The following is a 25,611-nucleotide window of genomic DNA, read 5'->3' as shown; positions in this document are numbered from 1 at the left end:
GTGTTTATTTTGCATGATTACAATATTATAATGCAAAAATGAAAAAATTTAATGTTTTAATAGTTTTTTAAAGGACTTGAAAATGACTTACATTTTATGAAGATTCTCGCTATTATAATAATAATAAAATGCAATAGTACAACCTTTGCAGTGTTCGCGTTAATGCAAGTTTATAAAATTTAATATTTTTTAATAGATATAAAGTCTATTATCTTTTTAATCTATCATTAAAAGTGATTAATCGCACGTGAATTTATGAAATACAGATAACTTACAACCTGAATAAAAATTAAATATATATGCATATATTTGATGCATCATTTTAAAAATTATTTATATTTTGCAAATTATAATATTATCCAAATGTAACAAAAAAAAAAATATATATATATATATGTATGCGCAGTGACATTTCTTCTTTTATTTTCCTTTTTATATATTTATGTGTGTGTGTGTATTTCTCTCGTTAGCACGCTATATTTACTTTGTGATTTATTATTTTTTATTTTAATCACAATCATGTACACACACATACACACACACACACACGCATATGTACACGCAAAAATTGTACATACCAACATTTGTGAGCGGATGAAGCGTTGATACAATCTTTATGATATCGTGTGTGCATGTGCGTACGTGTGTATTTGTTGTGTGTGAAAGAGAGAGTGAGAGAGTAATAAAATCGATTCGTTTCAGCAAAATTATCAGCAATAATTTTTAATTTACAAGTTGTTAAAATAAATTTTATTCGTGATTTCAGTTTTAAAGTAAATCATATAATGTCGTTATATGTATATTAGAAATTTATTTAATATATAGGTCAATTTTGCGTTATATAAACAATAACATCATAAAACATCTTTATGTTAGAAATTTATTTAATACATAAGAGTCTTTTTGCGTTATATGTATATGTATATGTAGAACTCGTTTTTTTTATATAAAACTCGTTACCGACATTTCGTACACATAGCATGTCCACAGAGGGCGTCTCGCGTCTCGCGTCTCGCGTTCGAGGCTCAGAGGATCACTCGAAGCTCTTTACACGTACAAAGATTTCAGTCACAACTATTCATAATTATTCTTTTATCGCAAGGAGAACTTATTCGACTATATGATTACGAATGAGGTGAAAATAAGCGACGACGAAGAATATGAATGACATAGAAGAAGCTGGAGTGATGGATATTCAATTGAAAACTGAGAAGGAAGTCAGGTAACCTTTTTATAACTTGTTTGCACACACACACACACACACACACATCGAGTTATTTAAAAATGTCAATCATTTAATATATACATGGGATTTCTTTATATGTGAGGTACGGTATATACGTATACATACATACATGTTTACATACATGTTAGAAGTGTGTGTGTGTAGTATATAGTGCGCGCCTAATGTTTCTTTATTAGTAAATAACTTATTTTCAAATTTTCATGTTGAAAATTTGAGCAACTTAAATACAATTCTTATTTGTAACGGAGTAATAAAGAATCGCTGGTAGAACTATTCCATGATGAACAAACGTTTTTTAAACAGAAAACAAGTTTACATATTTTACAATGCAAATATGATTTTCTTAAAGTTTATTCCAGTTTATGACAAGAAAGATATATAAATTAATCTATAAATACATATAAATAGATTAGAAAAATATAACATCAATATTTGTGCAATTTTCTATTTTATGAGTATTTAAAACTTAATATTATTATTGGTGCATTTTATATACGTGTATAATAGATTATACAGTACAATATATGTATACAAAAAAATACAATACAATATTATAGGAATAAGTTTAATGATAATTTAATTATATTATGATTTAATAGTATTATTCATTCTTTGATATATAGCGAAGATACATTATATTTCTCAAAAGCAGTAGAAAAGTTGGCTGAAGGTCTTTTGAGTATTTGTCAGCCTCCCTTGGAACAAGTTAAAAATGAACTTTTTGAACTCACGTAAGCATGTAAATCATTAATAAGAAACAAATAGTAAGATATTTTACCTTGATTATGTCTTTTTTGTAGAAGTAAACAAGAAGCTTTGCTCGCTCAAATGCAACTTGAAAACAAAAAGATACATGAAACATTTGAAGATATAGATTTAAATGATATGGTATGATTTATAGTAATATGTATTTGAAATATTAATATTTTCATTTTACAATAGAAAAGTAAACTATATATACATATATATATATATATATATATATATATATATATATATATATATATATATATATATATACACACACATATGCACCATACACATATGTTACAGTTTGCAGCTATTAAAGTTTACCAAGGAAAATTAACATTGATAAGAAAGGAAATGATTAATATTCATGAAAGAACTTACAAATTAAAGGTGAATTAAAGCTCTTTTGTAAGAATACATATCAAATATCTGCGTGCATGTGAGAACGCGTATATCTGTGTACGTGTATGCACGTGTGTACGTAAATACATTTATAATGCTTACTAAAAAAAATTTCATTATAGAAACGTGCATTACGTTTACAACAGATAAAGCAAAAGGAAGCATTAAATAAGGAACAACAACGCGAGCAAGAATTGCGCAGAGAACAGGAATTGATTGGTAAATCTAATTCAAATAATTAACAAATTAATCAAATAATTAACGGTGTATATATTAAAAGATAATAAATAGCTTAGATAAAAATCGTATGTATAAGAGATATACAGCGGAAGATAAAAATGCTATATACTCGTAATCGATAAGCAGACAACTATTGTTTGTAATAAAACATATGTAAAAACTGTTAGAGTCTTTGCTTACAAATATATAAATGATGCTTGACTTCTGGATCCATTACTTAGCCAATTACTTGTCTCTGCAATCTGTTTTGGAAAAAAATTATATTTTTCGTCTCTCTCTCTCTTTGAAGTTTATTCTCCTTAAATTTATTCGTATAATTGTTAAAAAACTTGTATATGTTACATTTTCTCATATATTTTAATCAATATTTATTATTCTTTACATATATGTTGTATGATTATAATAAAGTTAATATTTTATAACTCTATAACTTATTCATTAATTAACATGCAGAATATCAATAATAATCAATAATAAAATTTTTATTGTATGCAGAAATTACATTGTTGGAAATTTTCATGTTGATCATTCTATAGATATAATCAATAATGTTTGATGGAGCTTGTATTAACAGAATGGCTCTGTTGCATTGAGGAAAGATCGATTAAGAAAGATAATATTTCTGTTTGAATTGTGATAATAGATCCATAAATTTGCGATCTGATATTGTTTTATTTCTTTGTAAGAAATGAAGAATGAAACATATAGAAATGGAAAATCAGAAATAATTAATACATTATTAAATTGTAGAACATATGTGATAAACATATGTGTAGAACAGATCTGTTGTTTTTAAAATAACATATGGTATGGAGATTATAATTGAGATAGAATATATCCATCTTTCTATGTTGATTTTCTTTAAACAATCTCTCCTTTGTCGACGCATAGGCAAGGCTCTTCCACTATTATAAGCTCTATATCAATCTCTGCATGTTATTCTTAATCACAGTTGTTAAGCTGACCACAGTTATTCATCATAGTCAATCATTTCATTCTTTAAAAGAAATACAACTGCAGATTAAACCCAATTAAAGGTATAATTCAAGGTAAATGCAACGAAAATGATTGAATTAACACCAAAGTTCTTGACTTTTCTTTTATTGCAAATCTTCCTCTCATCGCAGTATAGAAGTTGTGTCTATTTTTTGATACAGCTCTAAAATTAGTATTAGATTATGTAATAAAGATTGAAATTAAAGATTAAAACTTGACCAATCAGGACAAAAGGAGCATAGATTTCTTTATTCTCTCCCTCTCTCTCCTTCCTCCCCATCTCTCTTTCTTTCTCTCTAATTAGTCAAAATTTAATCTTTTATCTTTAATTTCAGTCTCTAATGCATAGTATGATATGAGCTTCAAGAGCGTCAGATTTTCATTTTCAAACAGACGACGACTTCATTAAGAGCTGTCAAAAATTGCTCCTATATCGCGAGACACAGAGTGTCATAGATTAACTAGCGATAATGTTAAATACAATGTCTGATATTTTCTGATAATTAATATGACAGCACGCTCGATTTTACAAGGTAAGCACATTTTCATCTTTATTATTATATATCATTATTATAATGAATTATATTCAAGCACAAATACATCATTCAGAAAGAAAAGGTGTTTCTTCTATAACAAAAATATAAGAAATGTTCATTGATGTATGTTACATACATAATATTTGTATGTGTATTTGCGTATAATGCTATAAATACATATGATATATATATATAATTATTTAGATATATTGTGAACAAAATATGTACAATTTCTTATTCTTTCTAGTTTTTGATCAATATCAAAAGGCGCGATTGCTCTTTGTGCAATCTATAGCGGATTTATCGTCAAAACCTAATAATATCGATTGCTTAGAAGCGGCGGGTGTAATAGATCTATTACGGCCTTTACTAATGGATACTGTACCATCTATTCAACATATGGCGGCATTCGCTTTCGGCAAGTTAGCGAATCATAATTCCAGACTAGCACACGCTATTGTTAGAAGAGATATATTGTCACATTTGTTGAAGAACATAGACAAACAAAATGTATGAACTTCTTAAATGTAAGCATTTTAATTGTGATAGAGCATATGAAAATAAACTTTTAAAACACGATATTAAATTAAAAAGGACAAATATGAGCCGAGCGCAGTAGTGTGGCGCAAATAGAAAATTTAAAATCTTTAAGACATAAACTTTCGAATTTTATATATTTTATTCTAAAAAATTTTATATATATATATATATATATATATATATATTTACAGCTTTTAGAGATTTAAAAATTTTTTATGTATATATTACGAAAATATAACAAACATAAAATTAAGGAAAGTATATATTGTATGTCATACAGAAATTTTACAAGAAAGCGGCACTCTTTGTGTTGCGAGCGATAGCAAAACATTCACCAGAGTTGGCATTAATAGTAGTAGACCATGACGGTTTGGAGACTATAATTGAGTGTTTGGAAGATTTCGATCCAGAAGTGAAAGAAGCAGCTGCTTGGGCACTTGGATATATCGCAAGACACAACAAGAGTTTGGCTCAAACAGCAGTAGATGCTGGTAAAATTATTTTGGTTTGTTTTCTATAAATATAAAGAAAATTGTTTAATCTTTAATATTTTATTCTACTATATTATACTTCCTGTCAAGGCGCGGTGTCACTTCTTGTACTGTGTTTACAAGAACCCGAATTGTATATTAAACAAATCGGCGCTTCGGCCATTAGCGACATAAGTAAACACAGTATCGAACTTGCACAAGCGGTAGTGGACACAGGTGCAATCGCCTTCCTCGCGAAAACCTTAGCTAATCCCGATGCCAAAGCAAAGGTAATTTGACACATTAAACAATCTCTGAAAACATTTCATTGTTGCATTTGAATATTTTTAATCTCTGCAGCGTCAAGCATTGTTGGCATTGAGCAGTATAGCTAAACATTCTGCGGAATTAGCGGAGGCTGTGATCGAGGCAGAAATCTTTCCTGATGTTTTAGTGCACATGGCACATCCGGATGAGAATGTCGGTAGAGTTGCTGCAATTTTAACCAGAGAAATTTGCAAACACACGTTGGAAGTAAGCAAACGGACAAGTAGCTTTTCAATAAAAATTTATTTTTCATTTTACTCTTAATGTGCATTTTCTATCAGTTGGCGCAACTTGCAACAAACATTGGAGGTATTGCTGCACTTATCGAATTAATCAACGTATCCAAATCGGCAACTAGATTACCAGCGATCATGGCACTTGGTTACATCGCTGGTCATTCTGATCAGTTGGCTGTAGCTGTAATAGGATCCAAAGTATCGATCGATGAAAAATAACATTGGTTTCCTTTCCATCTGATGTAACATTGTAAAATAATTAATTACTTTGTATCGTAGGGTATTGTACAATTGACGATTGTCTTACAAGAAGAAACAGAAGATCATATTCTTGCGGTAACTGTATGGGCGATCGGACAAATCGGCAAGCATACACCCGAACATGCAAAAGCAATTGCAGCTGCGAACATACTGCCCAAGTTATTGAAGGTAATTTAAAAATGTTAAGTTATTCCTTACCAGAATTAACTCTGTTAAAATAGGCTAATTTATTAAATCTCTTTTAATCAAATCCGAATAGCTGTATAGCGATACGAAAAGTTCCGAAGATCTTAGAGCAAAATGTAACACAACATTAAAGCAAGTGCTGCAAAAATGCATGTACATCGAAGCTCTTGAACCTTTATTACATGACGTACCTCTTAATATCTTGAAATATGTGCTGGGACAATTCAGCAAGGTAAGACTATAATTTAATTGAAAGCTAATCGTGAATATTTGATAATGTTAATAATACGATGATTAAAGGAACGATGGCAAAAACAAGGATTTATTAAACATAATATAAATACTTTATTGTGTTTCACATACACGTGATTTCTCGTGTGACACGTTTTAATTATACAAAGTGATAATACAAATTTTTCTCACCCGATACATTTAAATGCATTTGAAACATAATTATTTGTTTAAAAAATCATGTAGAATCTTGACAATCGAATAAACAAAATGTCTGTTGCTTCTTCTTCTACATCATTTTTCGATAAAAATCCTTTTTCGTAATTATATTACATATGTCTATGTTTACGCGATGTTTAAATGTATACGCAAGCAATCTGATAAAGCTGTTAGTATATAAATTTTCGCCCTACTATTGCTTAAAAGGCGCGCCAATATGTATGTTTCTTTTTTAAGTTTATAAAAACTATTAGCATAAAATACAGTTTCCAAATTATATATCTAAAGTTTTAAATAAATCTCTAAACTTTATCGCAATACATACGTAATAATACATATAATATTTAATAGCAATATCACGCAAATAACTGTACGTTCCATAGATCCTTTGCCTGATCTGTAAATCAATCATGACTACTTTATATCGCTCATCCGATTATTTTAAAGATAAATCTTTTCGATCGGTCATACGTTGTCTAGATGTAAACTATAATTGTAATTATTACTGTTAAAAAATATGCTTTGTATCATTGCATACGTTCAATGTTATAACTGCAATTCAGAAATTGACAAATGCAAAAAAAATTTGTTTTTTTCCCTCTCTCTTTTTTTCGTCTTTCTTTCCCTCTTTCTCTTCTTCTAAAATAGCACATGGCACATTTAATGTTCCAAAAGAGCACATTTTTCAGTCTTACGACAACGAGTGATTCGGCTAAGTATAGAGACACATATTTATCTCATTTAATAGATATTTGTTTAAAACTTATCGTTAAATATGCTTTAGGAAATTGTTAAACTCATGATTGTTTTTCGAGTTGCTCACTAATTCGCGTATACTATATTGTTGTTTTATTTTCTAATGGCAGTATTTGTATGTATGACACTATAGTATAAAGATGCAGATTATACAAAAAAGTATTCACGACAAAGAGCGATTGAATTGGTAATAAATTTTAATAAGTATTCGATTATAAATGATAAAACTAGAAAAGATGTCAAAATATAAAGCACGAAGGCATTGATTTGATATTCGCATTAATCTATAATTATTATACAAATCTTATATTGTTATATATGCCCTCAGAGAGAGAGAGAGAGAGTGTGTGTGTGTACATGTGCGTGTGCGTGCGTGTGTATGTGTCTGTGTCCGTATGTACGCACGCGTATCTCATAAATATTATAAGCTCGTCGTAATAATATAGATAATAATTGTAATATACATTAAGGTATTGACCGATTTCACGAGCTAACTATATGGGTTATATCAGCAACATTAAAATATGATACATCATTCTTGATAAAAATTTTTTTATAATTGTATAAAAAGATTTGATATTGTGAAAGCGTGAAAAATTTAGCAGTTTTTTAAACCTCGCATTTTAACATGAGACATGAGGCGATATATAATGAAACAAATTTCGAAATACAAATACATAATATATATGGTAAAATATAGAAAAAAATATTGATTTTACCAATATTTTTGCATTTCAAATCTTAAAGCAATTAAGGCGTATACTCGGCTCAAAGCGTGCAATCTGTCCAAATATTTCTGCAAAACAAAAAAAAATTGTTTAACATTGTCTCAACATATTGATGAATGCTACATGCAGTTGACATAAACTGCTGACTATTTATAGAGAAAAATTACGTATATTGTTGTTATGTCGAATTATTACTAAAAGTTGTTATGTAGAATCATTATTAAAACCAATGATGATAACTTGACAAATATATGTTGATGATAGTAATTTTTCGATGGGCAAATTTGTCTGCAGAGTATAAATATCTTTTCTTAGTTTCTTCTGTATTTTTGTAAAATGCAGTCAGAATGTTCATAAATATATAAAAGAATTTCTCCTCTATTTATATATAAATCTTTTCACTGGCAGTTTTCTTCAATTGATCTTGTTAATTATAATTTATTTCTTTTATTATTTGTAATCAGTTATATCGAGAGAGAAGAAAATTTTTTTTAACTTAAAAATTCGTAAGAAAAATTTACATATAATAAACTGTATATATGTACGTATATATAACAAATTCAAAAATAAAACATATCGGAATTGAATATCGTGAATTTAAAAAAAATAGTAAAGTAAATTGTTTGATAGAAAAATGTAAGTACTAAAAAAAAATATAGAAATTAAATTTTATTTTGTTCTATTTATTACATAGTCATTTATAAAATAACTGAGAATGATATAATAAATATCTGCACCAATTATATGTGTGTATGTATATAAAATTTGTATTTTTAACAATTTAAAAAACCGCATCTTGATATCGTTTAGATTTATTTTAAGAAATTTGCCTGAAAGAATCTATTAAAATTACAAAAATTTTGTTGTGTTGCGGGAGTTTTCTATTAGTGTAAAACAAATATCTAACTAAAAGAGAAATGTTTCGAAATAAATTATCCTTTAATAATTAAATTAATGCTCTTATACTTAAATTCATAAAACAAATTTTCCGTTACTTAATGCATTAGCTTACTCATCTGTTTCATCATTGGGTTTAATACTAGCATAATTGTTCATGTTTCTATTTACTCTTAACATCTTGAGAAAACTGCCTAATACCAGTATAGTTTTTCTGTGCCTCCTAAAAATTCCGGCATATAATTCTTCACGTACATCCCTTCTGTCGCTGACATCAGAATCGATACTTGATACAGAAACAACAGAGGGTTTAGCCGAGACCGGTTGATGATAATTATTGGTCTCACCAGTATTGAGAATCACACAATGCTGATTATTTATCATTTTGATGTGGCTATGCCTATTTTTTCTCTTTTACTATCCACACTTGTTCCGCTTGTTGCCGCTTTGAATATTCACACAAATATACAATTAACAAACCTTACAATTTGTTTGAAACGTAAATTAAATTTTTCAGATATTTATTCAAAGATTCTCTTATATAATCGTGCAGATTTTAATAAACTCATCTTTAAAGCAGCCAGTTTTTGTCGCGTGATCTCGAAAAAACTGACTAGGAGATTTCACAGAAGAGATTTTATAGATATGCCAATGTGTGTGCACGAATATACATATATATGCGCGATATACAACTTGTAAAGGAATAATAATAAAATGTTCTTGTTTTGCCATTCAAGCTGTCACGATATCTCGAAAATTTAAGACAGTTATCTTGTCTCGTTATCTAGACTACATACCGAGCGCTCGCGACTATACGGTATATGTTGGTTATTATGATAAATTAGCACATTGTATCCTTTCCGAAAAGCATAAACTTTTCTTTATTCTTCAGCCGTTGAATCATTGCCGATTAAATTTAAGTCGTATTAATTTTCCGTAGTCGGTTTCACGATGTTCTTACATTCACAACGCAAAAACATAATTTTTAAAACGCATATCCGCTCGAAACGTTTTTATGCTTCAGTCCAAATGCATTTTCGTTCAATACGTGGCATACGTAATAAAGCACAAATTGATTGCTCGTTAGCTTTTTTCACAGAACTTCAGAGTTGGTCATCCTTAAGTTGCAGTTGATGAGAATAAAATTGATTGTAAATGATTTTGATACTTTCGTCATCGAATGATGCAATGGTAGTTGAAAACACGCGTTGCAGTATCTCCCGCTATATATCAATGGATGTAGTTTTACCGATGATTCACAATGTAAAACCGCAATAAGCGCTGCAAACAGATGAAAATGAGAAAATTAAAATAAGAACGATAATGTAAATTTAAATTAATTTACGCAAATTACGTGAACTTATATTATAGGGTCTCTCAGCTTTAAAATATCGAAACACTATATATACAGGGTGTATCAGAATTCGCGGACGCGGAATGCATAGCGTGATAGTTTGTGCCAAAAGAAACAACTTTTTCCTTTTTGCGTCTAAACATTATTTTTTTAATGAGGGCAGTTTTAAGCTAACGACGAAGCGCTTTAGATTACGCACGAATCAGAGGCGGCGCGCATATACGCTATTTTATTATATTTTACCAGAACTATGCACGAAAACTAAATATTTAAACATCTATTAAATAGCTATTAAATAGCTATTTTCAAAACAATTTACTTAATGAAAGAACATTTTCTATTTGACATCGCGGAAGCAATGATTGAAAATAAAATTAGTAGATTAGATAACATGTGAATAATTTTGATCCAAAATTATTGTTTCAATGTTCTAAGAATTTTTTTGGCTCTAAAATGGATCGATAAATGTTTTAAAGCATATGTTCGAAATGCAGACTTTCTATTTGTATGTACACATGTTCGCTCTACGGATAGGATTTTCTTGCCTAATTGGACCATTCCTGATGTGACGATTGCTATTGCACAATGGAACTGTTCTTCTAAATCTAATATGTCAAAATTATCGCATGTTATCTAATCTCGTTATTTTACTTTCAGTCAGTTGCTTGGGTGATATCAAATGAAAAATGTGTTTTCATTAGTCAAGTAAATTGTTTTAAAAATAGCTATTTAATAGATATTTAATAAATATTTAGTTATCATGCATAGTTCTGATGAAACCTTTAGCAAAATAGCGTAATACGTTTAAACGTCATGCACGTCGTGCGCGCGCCGCTCCTGATTCATGCGTAATCTCAAAAGCGCTTATTCATTAGCTTAAAATTGTTCTTATTAAAAAAGTAATGTTCAGACGCAATTTTGCCAAAAGAAAAGTTGTTTCCTTTGGCACGAACAATCACGCTGTGCATTCCTCATCCGTGAATTTTGATACACTCTGTATATATATATTTTTTTTTGTTTATGATATTCCATGCCAGCGATGGAGAACTAGTTAATAAAGTTGTATATAGCAATTCAAAATTAAAGAAGCTCTCTTGTCTAATGTCAAAACTATTGTCCTTTTTTTTATTCTTTATTTTTTACATTTTTATCGCATCTTATCTTCTCTTTTCCTTTTATTTCTCAAAAATGCAAATTAGACTCGTCAGATTTTATAAATATGGAAGGGAAGATTACACATTTAAAAACACAGTAACACTCGATAAAAACTCAAGATTCGACATATTAATTAGTGCTTTTACACAATTTTTTACATAAATAAATCTAATATATTTTTGATACTTTGTATGGTTAAAATTTTCACATAATTGAAGTATACATGTGAGCCAGATTTTAAACGATACTATATCAATGCTGTAACAAGAAAAGATTTATCTATTTTTCATTTTATAATATTAATTTACAATCAATAGTGTAGAGTATTTTTAGTTTAATTATTTACGTGTTTTACAATATGATTTTGTGAATTATATATTATATGTATATATTGTGTTATAGAGCATAATTCTAAAGTTTAGAGCAATAACAAGCAAATTTAACATACTTTATATTGTCTACATATAGGTTTCCAGCATTTCAAATAAAATAAAAGTTCAAATGCAGAATGACGCGAAATATGGTATATAATGTACGAAATATGGTACATCATAGTGATATGCATGTGAATTTTATATTTATATAGTCACACACACACAATATGCATGTGAAGAATTTGAAGGGATTATAATCAATGATAGAAATGCATATTTACATACATATCAAAGTTTTACTTTCTCTCCACGAAAAAAATGTTATTAATTTTCTCCTCGTTCATTAATATTTTATTCACTATACTTTTTAATCTTTACTGAACTTACTTTAAATTAATAAACGGAACAAATTTCTATTTTTATACATAATTCAATTAATTTAATTTAAAATAATTATATCTCTCAATAAGCAGTTTCGTGATTTCAAAATTTTGATTCAAAACTCTAAAAAAAACTGAACATAAATTTTGTTACAATCTGTATTATTGAGTTTTATCTTTTTAATGGATCGTTTTATGGCAAGTTTTATAATATCGCTGTGTGTGTGTGTGTGTGTGTGAAAGGAGTGAAAGTTTATTATTTTTCTTTTTGCATTATTATTATTTTGATTATTAATGGCATCAAAGACAACAAATCTAATATGCAAATATTTAAAATTGTGTATAAAGTAATGCAAAGTAATAAAAACAAGCATTTCCTTAATTAATATCCTCAATTGAAGTCAAAATATTAACATCACAAGCACGTATGCACATACAAATTAATATATATCTGTGCAAAAAGTTGCAAGAATGAATATATATAATTGCACATGATAAATAAAAAATAGAATATATGTAGTTGCGTATGAAAAATAAACAATGGAATAAAAAATTAACTAAGCAAATTAAAATTGTTAAATAAAAATATAAGAAGTAAGTGTAAGTTTTCCAAATGTATACATTAACTATATATTAACTGTATAAATTTATTTACATATCATTCTTTATATGTTATATTTCTCTACTTTCATTAATTTATTTGAAAAATCGGTATCATAGATTGCGATGACATGAGAAAATAAGTTTTATGAGTATTAATACGTGTACTCACAGACAGTTATGCAAGTCTAATCTGGTTCAGAATATCTTAGCCTACATGCAATATACGATACAATGTGATTGTTAATAATATTTTGGACATTTCCAGCATATTCCTTTGTATTCTTCAGAGTTATTTTACACATTTTCGAAAATATTAACTGATTGAATCATTAAAATCAATTTCTTATTGTACAAATTAACTGATACTTTTATATTTCAACTAAATAATTCACACTTGTAAATGTATTGGTGCCTGTTTATAATGTGTTATTTTTCTATATATGCAGATTTTGCCACACGATGCGAAAGCAAGAAGATTATTTGTAACATCTGGTGGTTTGAAAAAAGTACAAGAGATTCAAGCTGAACCTGGCACGACACTTTCAGAATATATAACAATTATCAATTACTGTTTTCCAGAAGAAATTGTCAGGTTACTTATTATTTATTTAGATGTTATGTGTGTGTGTTGAACAAATCTATGGAACATATTTCTCTATCTATAATATTCTATAATATATCAAAATCATTTCAATATTACAACTATCATTGATTCTTATTCATTAAATCTATATATCACTATCTATATATCAAATATATTAAAATATATATGTATGTATGTATATATATATATATATATATATATATATATATATATATATATATATATATATATATATATATATATATATCATAACATATACTTTTTCCACAATAATTGCCATTTAATAATTGCAATATTTTTTCTTTTTCCTTGGCTTCTATAGCCAAATTGTCAATCTATAATAACCTTTTTTTATTATACAATATACAATAATTTGCAGAAGTCTACTGTAAAGTTATTTTTGTGTTCGGTACTGATCATTGAAAAACAATTTCTTTGAAAAGAGAGATATATAAATTAAATTGTGTAAATGAGTGTTAGGAGACAGATTAATTCCTCAAAACACTAGTTGCTCGTTCGTCTAACCCTTTCACGAAAATAAGGTAAAGTACTTACACGTGAAGAAATGTATGGTTGAGGACAGATTCTCTATCACATTTCTATTATCACAAATTCAGCCGATTGACGCCATAACCTTGTTTACGCTGCCAGTGAATACATATAACTGCGTGGCTCCGTTTCTAGATCTTATATTTAATTTTTAAATCGCCCGAACGATAGACGGCATGCCCGCCATGTTGTCACACAGCTGATTGTATTCGAAACATAACAATACGTAAATGCGAAACGCTTCAGTGGATCGATATTGTTGAGTTTGTATTGTTGAGATGTATTATTTTTATAAAGTGATGTAGTTAATTAATAGTTTTTTTACGCGCGGATATTTATCGTGCGCGCGCGCGCTTACAAACACACTCACATACACATAATAACACACACGCACACACATTGCGCGCGCGGATATATGAAATTGGTAATTGAAGTTGAAAAACGCTGGATAATTTTCTCTAGATCCTTTACAATTAAACACTTGTCATTTGAAAAAAAAAAATATATATATAATTTCAAACGACAAGTGTTTATTTCTAAAGGCGATTAAAAAAATAAAAAAAATAAGATTAGCAAATTATACTGCGATTCGTGACAATTAAATTTATATAATTTCTACGAGAATTGAAGTGTTTTAAAGACATGATAATAATTATTTATGATATAATCTTAAATGTGTAAATATAATTTTTCGAGAGTTAATTATTTTAAAAAAACTGTTGGCCACTCTTAAGTATGTGTGTGTATGTGTGTGTGTGTGTGTGTGTGTTTTGTGATTGATAAGATAGAAAAACATAATCTACATTTATTAACTCATGAGTTTTTATCAAAACAATGTATGTTTATTTTGTATCCTGTATTTTTTAAATTATAAAAGTAACAGAAAAATAGCAAAATTTTCAAATTTAAATTTTAAGTTGTAAATTGAATAGCAACTTAAATAGTACATATTTCTTTTATCCTTTAATTACTGTCATTTAATTATTAAATTCATGGAAAATTGTTTCAGATACTATTCGCCCGGTTATCCAGATAGCCTTTTGGAAGCTGTAGAGCAGTACCGGCCGAAATGTCTTTTTGTATTTGATCATAAATCATCGTCCGAGCATACGGATTCTAGTCTGCCTGCGTCATTTTATAACGATGAGGGATGATTCTAAATTATCGGTGCCTCTATCAATATTCCGTTTGCATAACGAAATGTATTTGTTAATATGCACCAAAACTAAAATTTGTCACTTTTCTCATATATAATTGTAATAAAAGTTTTGAATACGCAATATTCATTTTGTTATATATTAAGAAGTCTGTAAATATTAAAAATGCATTTTGCTCGTATTAAAAATATATACTTTGATCGAGGAAGATAAAAATATCTCCTTTTTTCTCAAGACATTCAAAACAGATGAAATTGATCGGACGTTAAAATATTCAAAACAATTCATCAATTCGGTCAATTCGTTCACGACTTACGACTTGCGACTCATTGTAGCGGAGGCCTAAGAAATTGACCAATCACAGTCAAGTATGAAGATAATACTCGACTGTGATTGGTCAATTTCTTAAGTCTTACGCCTTAAAATCTCATTGTAGATGTCGCTTAAGATTGTAAGAAAACTGTGACAAATCATAGTCGAATATTCTCCCTGAGATAAAAGAATAATCAACTGTGATTGGTCAGTTTTCTTATGATCTTAAGCCGTAATCACATTCCGGTTTGCGGGCTTGGTTGCGGTTGGAATTGGCCAATTAGAGTAGTCGGCCGACAAATTGCTTTGTTCTGATTGGTCAATTTCAACCGTTGTTATGCTAGCAGAAAGCCACATTTTATGTCAGCTTATTTGGCGCATGCGCTAATTTTGTACATAAAAATTGAATACATCTTACAGACAGGAGTTCGCAGTCTAGTTGTATTATATAGAAGTCTATGGTGACACCCGATTGACCACGTCGCCACGTGGCCAATTCAAAATAGGACTCCCTGATTGGTCAATCGTTGCTGGTTACCCTAGGCACAGATCGATATAATTGGCTGTAGTCAATTGCAACGTGGTCAAACGAGGCACTCCTAAATTTTTTGTATGCATGTACGTGCAAAGGCCTTTACCGAGCGTAACGATGTAGTTTATGTCCACTTTCTCAGGGAGCACATAATCAGGACGTACGTGCGCTGAGGCAGGATGGCCGCTCTCGGGTTTCATTCTGTGTATAATAAAAGATTTTCGGTTCCTTTGAGGAAAAAACGGAAAAATGAATACGATGCGGATGAAGAAGCTAGGTATAACGAATATAAAGTAGCTAATCATTTTATCTTTAAAATATTACACGAATATTTAATTTGCAGATTGGAAAAAATCGTTTTTGGTGATCCAAGTGATGTCATAAATAATTTACTGGATGATCAATCTATGACAAAAGTAATAAACGAACCCATTGATATTAAAAATGAAAAAGAAAGAGAAAGTGATGAAGATCAAGAACCTTTAGTTTTAAATAATGAAGAAGATGCCAAGCTGGAGGAAAAGAAAGCAGTATGGATAGACGATGACGATTACAATTATACGTATGTATAAAAAAGATATATTTTTATTTAATGAAAATATAAGGATACAAAGATAAATGTAAGACATATTTAAAAACATTTTTTTGCTATATATATATATATATATATATATATATATATATATATATATATATATAAAAATTATACACAAGCATACTATATATACTAAATATAAATTATATATATTGTTATTTTATATATTATATATATGTTATATAATAGCATGGATATAGCTCAAAGAGAACAGAAATGCAAATTACCATTCAAAAGAACAGAAAAATTATATACAACATACTTAGAGAATAGATACAAATTGTTTGTGGGTACTCCAAAATGGGCTGAATTTGAGAAAAAGGATGAAGCCAATGACTTTGATAATGATATCTTGAAGGTATCTTAGCATTTTAGAATTTTCCTTCTTTTTTTTTAATTTAATGGATTGAATTTTATTTTATTCTTTTTGTTCTTAGCATAGTTGCCATCTAGAGACACCAAGTGTGAAGAATCTGCCAAAAAATATTATTGACATCAAAGCACTCAAAGCTTTGAATAAGAGCACTCATACGGAAGGTCCTATTATCACGAGTGTAGATTTTCACCCATCATCCACTGTAGCTCTGGTTGCTGGTACATCAGGCATCTTGTCATTATTTCAGGTATGTGTATTTAACCAATTCAAGATGGGCATGCTATATTTAATAACTCGAATACTTCGAGAATCGATTGATATTTATAGTTTATTTTATAGTTATGTAATAAAATTTGAAAATGTTTCTTTTGTTCATTGTCATTGTGGAGAAAAAATAAAAGTTTTATTGAGAATAAAATAAAAGTGTAGTGAAAAGTGTAGAAAAAATAAATAATTAATTTACTTCATTGTTGAAAAGAGTGTGATACAAAAATGTCTCCTAATTTTACTTTTTCTGTAATGCAAAAAATGTAACATCAGACTCTGTGTTATTGATTGTTTTGAAGTTTATCGTATAAAAACAAATTTTTAATATAATAAAATCATTTTGAATTAAAACTTTTCTTTAGAAAGTTTTCGTTAGAAGTTTTCTTTAGAACTTTTCGTCGAACAATTAAATAAATATAAATTATTTTATTTAATTAAATCAGATTATTATAACATTTTTATCGTTATTGAGTTTTACTAATGCACAAGTATTATTTGTTCTACAGGTAGATGGTCATACAAATAGTAAATTGCATAGTATGCAATTTAAAAAATATCCTATTAGCAAAGCAACATTTATGAAAAATGGAACACAAATCTTGCTTGGTTCTCAATATTATCCATATTGTCATACTTATGATTTAATGAGTGGCAAAAGTTATAAATTACCTTTACCACATGGAATTACAAATATGAAAGTTTGTTGAATTAATATTTTTATACATATTAGAAATAAGTTTCTGTAACACTTGAATGAGATTATAACATACCTTGATATTTCCAGCATTACGAAGTGTCTTCTGATGGCAATTTAATAGCATTGTGTGGAAGATTGGGTGAAATATATTTATTACATAATTCTACTAAAGAACTTATCAGTACGCTTAAGATGAACTCGAAATGTAGGACATTAATATTTAGTCCAGATAATAGGACACTTATCACGCATGGTAGTGAGTAGGATTTTACAATTTTTATTTTAATTTTTATCTTTTAACAGAATTCCTAGAAATTTCTGCATTAAATTGTGTTTTCGTTAACTTAATCTATTTTAATACAGATGGCAGTGAAATGTATGTGTGGGATCTCAATACTCGAACATGTATTAATCGTGCCATAGACGATGGATGCATATCTTGCGCGTCACTCGCCGTATCTCCAAGTGGCCAGTTTATAGCTACAGGTAGCGCTCAAGGAGTGGTTAATCTTTATGACACAAAAGCTGTTTTAGAGAACCAAAGTCCGACACCTTTAAAAATAGTGATGAATCTTGTAACTAGTGTAACAAGCTTAAAGTTTAATCCGACATCCGAGATATTGAGTGCGGCATCAGTTGATAAGCATAATGCATTTAAAATGTTGCACATACCTTCGTTCACTGTATTTTCGAACTTTCCAACATTTCAAACTAAGATAGGTCTACCGCAAACGATTAATTTTTCTCCTGGCAGTGGTTACCTCAGTATTGCCAATAGAACAGGTTCTGCTTTGTTATATAGATTAAGACATTATGGAAATTATTAACTATATCTATAATAAAATATTTATATACATATAATAAGTATGATATTATTACCTTTATATGATAAGATTTTTCTAACGTTTTGCAAATTTATATATATATAGCGTATTTTAATATTTAATATAAGAATAATTATTTTCCAAAAGTATATTTTAATTGCTTGACTTACTTTCATTGATTTCTTTATTATTACATTATATGTATTATATATATTATATATATATATAGGGAGAGAGAGAGAGAAAACGGAGGGGAAGAAGTGAGGGAGAGATAAAGATAGATAATATAATATTAGGAGAATATTACATTATATGTGCATTATATACATTATATGTGATCATATTCACATAAAATTATAAAATTTCTACATGTAAAAAAAAAATTATTCGTGTTTGTATCTTACATACAGTTATCACATTAATCTTGAAATGTTTTCACTTTATATTCATTAAAAGTAAAATGTGATTACATATTTCCTTCGTTATATAAAATTTTCAATTTTAGAAATTATGTAACCTATCCCATAAAAATAAATTACAATTACATTAAAAAAATAAGATTTTACAATTCTTAAATATTATTTGTCTTTAAAAGAATTATTCAAGAAACATGTAAATAATATTTTAAAATTTTCTTCATACATATAAGATATAGTAAAAACAACAAATGAAATTTTTTTTCATTTAATAAAAATAAGTCTCATACAATGTGTTTGTATGGGCATGTGTGCAATCAAACAAAGAATGAATAATGAATCGTTGCTTGTACATGATATATCGTATGTATAAATTATAATATGCCGTATATCTAAATATATATACATATATATATATATGGTGCGTGTGTAATTGTGTATACATAAATATTACATATATATACACACACACATATGTATAATATTACATTAATATTTAATGTACACCACAAATTTCTGTGATATACATATATGTGTGTGTGTATGTAGAAATATATAAATAAAATAGGTTCAAATATATATAAATACAAATACAGTAATTTTCATATAACGTTACACACATACACACACACACACACACACACATATATATATTTAAAAAAGTAAGTGTTATAATGTATATAATATGCAATGACATATTTGAAATGTAATTTCTATGTTATATGTATATTTTCTTTATAGAGGTTGTTGCCTTTGGTCGTTTATCGCCTATATACGCCTTTGTACAAGTTTTCACCAAGACTGTATTACATTTCACAAAGATAATTAATCTCTAAAAGCGAATATTATTTATATAAAGTAACATATATACATGATGTATTTTTATATCGTTATGTGATTCAGCATCGCTACGATGCTATTTAATTATTACACTACACTACACTACATTACATCTTGTTTCTATAAAGCTTTTTTAAAACATTGAATTGTCGCGATCTTACTCAGTAATCTAAAAATAATTTACACGCATATATTTTTTTCACTACTGTCAGCATTTAATAGCACATTCTTTGACCAATTTCAAATAAAAAATTTTTTATATAAAAATGTTAATGCATTCCAATAATTTTCAAGTAATCAATTATTGAAAATAAAGAATTCTTTATGTAAGAATAAGATTTCAGATAATTAAATAAGAAAATCAATCTTTAATTAATTTTCAGTTTATTTTTACAGAGACTGAATTTAAGCTTTGGTTATAAGTATATATAATATTGAAAATAAGATTAAAGATATACAAATTGCAAGAATAATGACTGTTTTTATTCTTATCGATGAGAAATCAATTTCAACTGAAGATTATGTTATTAAGCATTAAAATGATAATGATTGGACATCTTATATCTTTTTATATTTATACATTTTACATATATATAAAACACACACACACACATACACGCGTGTACACATACAATATTTCCTATCATATATACATTTATATATACATTTTTTGTTTTTATAACTTGCATGCTTCAAGTTTTCTCTTCCTTAAGCTGGAACGTTTCCACATCGGATTCTTCGTTTTCTATATTTTTTTGATGAATCGGTGTAAGAAACACTAGCTATTGATCCGTAGTGGCCGTTGGAAGAGCGCTCGTATCCCCGCTGCTACTTTCCACTATGAGCATCACTGTTTCGGCTGCACCTCTCACACATTCCATCTGATGACTTGCCCAATCCTTACGTTGACAAAATGTAGAACAGTATGGCGTGCGTCTGCATAGGGAACATTCTGCGAATGCTTCTCGATTGCAGTTGGCACACTACAATTCATTATTAATATTATTATTATTATTATTATTATTGATGTACTGATATATATTTCTTTATCATACTGTCAAATAATTTCTCTTTCTAAAGACCTTTTAGACAATTTGTAATTCGCGACAAAATTCAAGGTAGAATTTTACTTACAAATTCTATGCATAATATAATACAGAAAATATTTAAACACATGAAATACTTACAAATCAAAATATATAGCATATATATATATATAAAACATGTGACGAATTAGATAGTCTAAAAAGACCTTTAGTGACAATAATGATGTTCTTATAATTTGTTTGAAACATATAGTATTATTTAAAAACAGCTAAATAAATTTCTTTAAAATTGTAATATTAATGAGAGACAAGTAGTATGTGTATTCTTCTTTAAGTTAGGTGCATCATTAGTAACATCTCTAAAACAATAATTATACATAAATATACATATAAATTGTTAATTTTTTCTGTTTATTTAAACAACATTTCAATGATATCAATTATAAAAATGGTACAAAGTATAGAGATAATTCAGCAAATATATATAATCCATTATATAAAGATTTTAAATAGCATATAATAAAAGAGATAATATATTTTATTAAATAAGATTTCAGTTTTGAGAATATGAAAGAGAGATTTGCAAATATTATACTCAAAAGTCGAGAGTTGAAAAGTTTTTTGATAGTTGGTTGCACAGAAAGAGAGAGGTATTTATAGTTAAATTTCTTTCTTTCCCTCATGAAAGTAGAGAATAAAATATTTTTTCCTCCATTGGTATTCCTTTTACCTTTTTATTATGCGCATCGGAAGCTGGTTGCAGTCCAACTGTTTCGATAACGTCCGTCCGTCCTCCAAGTTGCGCTACCAGCGCCTGTTCTCTTCTCTGCTGTCTGTTTAGTTCCTTCACTTCTTCCAAGGTACGTCTAAATTCATAAGCTAATTTCGTCATTTTGTTTGACATTTCATCCAATTTCTTAAAAATGTCGTCGCCTTGACCGTTCTCCGTTTGATGTGTATTTTGGACAACAGAGTCCTGTTCCTGAGATTGTTGTACGACCAATCCCCCATCCGTGGAGACAAACTGTGGCCAAACTTCTTTGTCAGGCACGACGACCTCGTCGCCGCTCTCGTCATTATTGCTACCATCTCGCGAATTGTCAATTTTATGTTTACGCGAGGGAGTGTCTCCGTCGGATGCATCCCTGGTTCTCCTTCGGCGCTTGTACGGAGTAAATAGTCGCACCGGTCCTGTCTGAACAAATTGACAATGGCGTGTAATCGAAGCTTGATGTTGTTTCAAACTAAGAAATATTTAGAATACAAATACTATTTTAGAATACAAATACTTCATTTATTTACCGCACTGTCGTCGTCGCAACACGCTGCGCAAGTACAGGAAGTGGCGTGCGGTTTTAAGATCTGCTCGTCGATGAGAGTCTGCAAACTTCTCCCGCCAAATCGAATACTTCGTTTCCAGTCTTTGCTAGACGCCCTTCCGCAGAAAGCCTCGAATTCGCTAGGCGAGTACCACTCCGAGCCAACCTTGATACAACGACCCCTACCACCAGATCCGAATCTACTCTTGTGCAATTCTGCATTCGTGTTCTTACATCTGACAGGTAAAACCGCTAAATTCGCGGCTTCAGACCAACTATATATTGGCTGAGAATTGGGAGTAGAAACATGTATTTGTTCCGATTCCGTTTCATCCGCGCTATTTTGAATAACTATATGGGTTGCCTTCAGCTCACCATTCCAACGAAGAGGATCCGAATCTTTATCGTGACGCGAGTCACAGATGAATCCATTATCGACGCATAGCATTTGTTTGAATTGTCCCGAACCTGGCAGCTGCAAATAATAAATATAATTTATACCTATAAATAAATTATATTAATAAATACAAATCACATGTATATTTATTCTCTTTTACTTTTTGGAACAACTCGATTGATGTTTATAATAGAGTAAAATTAGTAAATGTATGCGTATACCGTACTGGAAGCACATTGCATTTATAAATATATATAAGGAACTAGATATTGTTCGCATTTGAACACTGTTACTCGCGTTTCATATGGTTACATGGATTGGGAATTACATAATATCTCCAATCTATCGGGTCCCGTTTTAGCCAACCTTTAATGGAAAAAAAAAAACACAAAAAACAGGATAAGTTTCGCGGTAAATCGAATAAAAGCCGTCGTCGACTGACGAAATAGCGTGGATTATCGTCGCACTGGACAGACGTATTCCAACGTGTATACTCCGTAACCCTCCACTCCGTAATATCACCGTCATCGTGGGTAAAGTAACACATGGGAAAAACATACAACGTGTCATTGATCGCACATTTGTGCGTTCCGTTCATGTACACATATATGTACGCATATTCGTGAAATCGCCCACCGTGCGTCCATCGCCCGCGGCGCGTTTATCCGGACGTTACGGGCGTACCTGTAGCTGATCCGAGGTGATGACGTTGAAGGTCGTGCCATGGGTCGAGTTGGACACGCCGATGATGGAGCCCACGGGTAGAGAAACCGGCACACCGACTCCGGGAACGCCCGGTACGCCCGGCACCGAAGTAACGCTCGCCGTGACCGCGACGGGATGCGTCTCGTGCTCGCTCGTCAATGCGGTCGCCTCCTCGGTCTCGCTCGTCAACGGTTCGGACATGTCCGGTAGCACGGCGACACTTTCCGATGTTTGGCTCTCCTCCATTTCGGCTGTTCTCGCCTTGCCTCGCCTCACCGCGCCTTCGTCTCCTCGCCTCCTCGCCACCGTCGTTCTCTATGGTCGTTCCGACGGAGGCTACTGAAACCGAAGCGAAGCGCCGAAGCCGAAGCCCACCGTAGCGGGTAGGTAGGTAGCGTTAGGTAGCGTTAGGTAGCGTCGCCGCCAGCTGCCAGTGCCAGTTGATTCACCGCGGACGATATTTGTCCGCCGCTCGCAATCGTTGGCGCGATAGCGTCGGCGCACGCTCGTCGCACAGCGCCCCACGCCCCACGGTGTCTAATTCAAGTTATTCAATCTAGACGAAAAGGGACGACGAGAAGGCTTTTCAGCTAGCGCGTAATCTATTATTAGCGAATTTTCCCTATTACTTCGAAGCACGCATATTGTATGTAATCTGTAAGCTGCATCGCTTCGTAATTTCCATTATATTTCTATCGTGTACTTTAAATTGTATGTATACACGCATTATGTAATAAGAAAGCGAAATGTGTAATAGGTGGTAAAATATATTTAAGGGTGAAAAATTAGAGAATAGAAAAATAAAAATTTATAAAATTAATATTAATTAAAAATTAACTATCACAATTAACATAATTAATTAACGTATATATTAACTACCATTAATAATAAATTTACGTATCACATGCAGGATATACATATATCTATATATATATATTTCATCCTTTTGTAAAAATTGTACCAATTTTATATTGCGCGCACAGAGCACACAGTAATTTAATTACAATAAATCACGTATAATTTTATATTATATATTATATATTATATATTATATATTATTAATAATAAATTTACGTATCACATGCAGGATATACATATATCTATATATATATATTTCATCCTTTTGTAAAAATTGTACCAATTTTATATTGCGCGCACAGAGCACACAGTAATTTAATTACAATAAATCACGTATAATTTTATATTATATATGTCTTATATATATAGTGCATTTGGAATAATCGGAACGAAAAATCGGACGCGCGCGCATGTGCGTCCGATTTTTTTGTTACCTTAAAATGTATTATATACATTTTAAGGTAACATAAGATAAATATTCATCGTTTGTTCTTTTATACATACGCAATCTTTTTTCCAAGTATGAATAATTTTCAAAGTGAAAATCTCGATTATAGTTGTGCAGTTTAGCAAAATTATTGTTAAAAATATAATAAATATTTCGCAAATAATAGTCTAAATAATAGAATGTCAGAGCATAATATCTTATATTTTGTATTTTTGTATTTGTTTTGTTTACATGCGCGCACATGCGCAAACAATGATATATATCCTTTTTGGTTTATAAAATATTGTCAAGAAATTATTTCTCGATTTAAATTGTTTATCAATAATATCAATCATCGAAACAATTTTTATTTAAAATTACAACAATTTCAACATTTGTCCATTCAATATCGTATAGATTTACCTTCCCTGTAAATAGTGTAAATCGTGAATGATCTAAACTCGAGAAATTAATCTTGAAAAATCCTTGATGGTGTTATTTATTTTTTGGTCTCGTAAAAGCAATCTCAAAATTTATTTTAACATTTAGTTTTAAAAAATTTCTTGCAAAATGATATTTATTTAAAATTTAATTAAATGTTTCATCAAATTTTCTTCTAAAGTTTATTTCATGACTAATTTACGCGTCAATTAAACGGTTCTCTGAAACTAATTACACATGCGTACGTGTAATTGTATTGTCACTCAGAAATAATTAGTAAGAAATTAAAAAATTATGTAAGATGCCTGCGCGCCCACACCGCATACACTGTAGTATGTGTATGTATGTGTGTGTGTGTACTC

The 25,611-nt window shown here is 29.7% G+C and overlaps 5 protein-coding genes across 12 annotated transcripts; 3 read left to right on the top strand and 2 right to left on the bottom strand.

Annotated features, from left to right (window-relative positions):
- The first annotated feature begins 1,029 nt into the window (after window positions 1-1,029).
- Pldn (biogenesis of lysosomal organelles complex 1 subunit pallidin) lies at window positions 1,030-4,108 on the top strand. Of its 2 annotated transcripts, XM_083091533.1 has the most exons (6): window positions 1,030-1,222; window positions 1,870-1,977; window positions 2,047-2,134; window positions 2,300-2,386; window positions 2,521-2,617; window positions 3,970-4,108. In XM_083091533.1, exons 1-6 carry the CDS (start codon window positions 1,161-1,163, stop codon window positions 3,981-3,983), a joined length of 456 nt encoding a protein of 151 aa, XP_082947659.1. In that variant the 5' UTR covers window positions 1,030-1,160; the 3' UTR covers window positions 3,984-4,108. The 2 variants fall into 2 exon arrangements, with proteins under 2 accessions (XP_082947659.1, XP_082947658.1); XM_083091532.1 differs by lacking the exon at window positions 3,970-4,108 and having other exon boundaries at window positions 2,521-2,839.
- On the top strand, window positions 4,028-15,319 carry LOC145966993 (sperm-associated antigen 6). Of its 3 annotated transcripts, XM_083091527.1 has the most exons (10): window positions 4,028-4,167; window positions 4,418-4,680; window positions 4,991-5,201; window positions 5,292-5,470; window positions 5,541-5,714; window positions 5,789-5,941; window positions 6,023-6,172; window positions 6,264-6,422; window positions 13,334-13,479; window positions 15,050-15,319. In XM_083091527.1, the coding sequence occupies exons 1-10, from the start codon at window positions 4,143-4,145 to the stop codon at window positions 15,192-15,194; spliced, it is 1,605 nt and encodes a 534-aa protein (XP_082947653.1). In that variant the 5' UTR covers window positions 4,028-4,142; the 3' UTR covers window positions 15,195-15,319. The 3 variants fall into 3 exon arrangements, with proteins under 3 accessions (XP_082947653.1, XP_082947654.1, XP_082947655.1); XM_083091528.1 differs by lacking the exons at window positions 13,334-13,479; window positions 15,050-15,319 and adding an exon at window positions 6,491-6,713; XM_083091529.1 differs by lacking the exon at window positions 4,028-4,167 and having other exon boundaries at window positions 4,550-4,697; window positions 15,050-15,317.
- Window positions 6,512-14,431, bottom strand: LOC145966996 (uncharacterized). 4 transcript variants are annotated; one of them, XM_083091536.1, is made up of 4 exons: window positions 14,047-14,431; window positions 9,819-10,302; window positions 9,193-9,466; window positions 6,512-8,192 (listed from the first exon to the last, which is right to left on the bottom strand). In XM_083091536.1, exons 3-4 carry the CDS (start codon window positions 9,403-9,405, stop codon window positions 8,112-8,114), a joined length of 294 nt encoding a protein of 97 aa, XP_082947662.1. In that variant the 5' UTR covers window positions 9,406-9,466; window positions 9,819-10,302; window positions 14,047-14,431; the 3' UTR covers window positions 6,512-8,111. The 4 variants fall into 4 exon arrangements, with proteins under 4 accessions (XP_082947662.1, XP_082947660.1, XP_082947663.1 ...); XM_083091534.1 differs by having other exon boundaries at window positions 9,193-10,302; window positions 14,047-14,430; XM_083091537.1 differs by having other exon boundaries at window positions 9,223-10,302; window positions 14,047-14,429.
- An 824-nt stretch (window positions 15,320-16,143) lies between the features above and the next one.
- Wcd (U3 small nucleolar RNA-associated protein 18 homolog wicked) lies at window positions 16,144-18,840 on the top strand. Its single transcript, XM_083090536.1, has 7 exons — window positions 16,144-16,318; window positions 16,385-16,603; window positions 16,826-16,994; window positions 17,074-17,259; window positions 17,786-17,977; window positions 18,064-18,232; window positions 18,340-18,840. Exons 1-7 carry the CDS (start codon window positions 16,221-16,223, stop codon window positions 18,801-18,803), a joined length of 1,497 nt encoding a protein of 498 aa, XP_082946662.1. The 5' UTR covers window positions 16,144-16,220; the 3' UTR covers window positions 18,804-18,840.
- Window positions 18,841-19,468: 628 nt separating this feature from the next.
- On the bottom strand, window positions 19,469-23,983 carry Deaf1 (deformed epidermal autoregulatory factor 1). 2 transcript variants are annotated; one of them, XM_083090538.1, is made up of 4 exons: window positions 23,503-23,983; window positions 22,405-22,896; window positions 21,833-22,297; window positions 19,469-21,039 (listed from the first exon to the last, which is right to left on the bottom strand). In XM_083090538.1, the coding sequence occupies exons 1-4, from the start codon at window positions 23,767-23,769 to the stop codon at window positions 20,839-20,841; spliced, it is 1,425 nt and encodes a 474-aa protein (XP_082946664.1). In that variant the 5' UTR covers window positions 23,770-23,983; the 3' UTR covers window positions 19,469-20,838. The 2 variants fall into 2 exon arrangements, with proteins under 2 accessions (XP_082946664.1, XP_082946663.1); XM_083090537.1 differs by lacking the exon at window positions 23,503-23,983 and adding an exon at window positions 23,147-23,467.
- Between the last annotated feature and the right edge of the window lie 1,628 nt (window positions 23,984-25,611).

This window comes from Camponotus vicinus, unplaced genomic scaffold (genome assembly GCF_025532165.1).
Source record: "Camponotus vicinus isolate PSW18456_S1 unplaced genomic scaffold, iyCamVici1.0 SCAF_2, whole genome shotgun sequence".
NCBI lineage: Eukaryota > Metazoa > Arthropoda > Insecta > Hymenoptera > Formicidae > Camponotus > Camponotus vicinus.
This window is presented reverse-complemented; position numbering and strand designations above follow the sequence as displayed.

What these genes read in the sequence shown, in the direction of transcription:
- Wcd (XM_083090536.1), top strand. Translation starts at nt 16,221, where the DNA reads ATGGCCGCTCTCGGGTTTCATTCTGTGTATAATAAAAGATTTTCGGTT. An exon ending in GATGCGGATGAAGAAGCTAG is followed by an intron (nt 16,319 to 16,384) that starts GTATAACGAATA and finishes TTTAATTTGCAG; the next exon opens with ATTGGAAAAAATCGTTTTTG. An exon ending in TTGATAATGATATCTTGAAG is followed by an intron (nt 16,995 to 17,073) that starts GTATCTTAGCAT and finishes TTTTGTTCTTAG; the next exon opens with CATAGTTGCCATCTAGAGAC.
- Deaf1 (XM_083090537.1), bottom strand. Translation starts at nt 23,416, where the DNA reads ATGAACGGAACGCACAAATGTGCGATCAATGACACGTTGTATGTTTTT. An exon ending in GTTGCGACGACGACAGTGCG is followed by an intron (nt 22,298 to 22,404) that starts GTAAATAAATGA and finishes CAATTTGTTCAG; the next exon opens with ACAGGACCGGTGCGACTATT. An exon ending in CCGATGCGCATAATAAAAAG is followed by an intron (nt 21,040 to 21,832) that starts GTAAAAGGAATA and finishes AATGAATTGTAG; the next exon opens with TGTGCCAACTGCAATCGAGA.
- LOC145966993 (XM_083091527.1), top strand. Translation starts at nt 4,143, where the DNA reads ATGACAGCACGCTCGATTTTACAAG. An exon ending in AGAACATAGACAAACAAAAT is followed by an intron (nt 4,681 to 4,990) that starts GTATGAACTTCT and finishes TATGTCATACAG; the next exon opens with AAATTTTACAAGAAAGCGGC. An exon ending in TTTCCAGAAGAAATTGTCAG is followed by an intron (nt 13,480 to 15,049) that starts GTTACTTATTAT and finishes AAATTGTTTCAG; the next exon opens with ATACTATTCGCCCGGTTATC.
- LOC145966996 (XM_083091536.1), bottom strand. Translation starts at nt 9,405, where the DNA reads ATGATAAATAATCAGCATTGTGTGATTCTCAATACTGGTGAGACCAAT. An exon ending in GTTTTCTCAAGATGTTAAGA is followed by an intron (nt 8,193 to 9,192) that starts GTAAATAGAAAC and finishes TTTGTTTTGCAG; the next exon opens with AAATATTTGGACAGATTGCA.
- Pldn (XM_083091532.1), top strand. Translation starts at nt 1,161, where the DNA reads ATGAATGACATAGAAGAAGCTGGAGTGATGGATATTCAATTGAAAACT. An exon ending in AAAACTGAGAAGGAAGTCAG is followed by an intron (nt 1,223 to 1,869) that starts GTAACCTTTTTA and finishes TTTGATATATAG; the next exon opens with CGAAGATACATTATATTTCT. An exon ending in ATATAGATTTAAATGATATG is followed by an intron (nt 2,135 to 2,299) that starts GTATGATTTATA and finishes CATATGTTACAG; the next exon opens with TTTGCAGCTATTAAAGTTTA.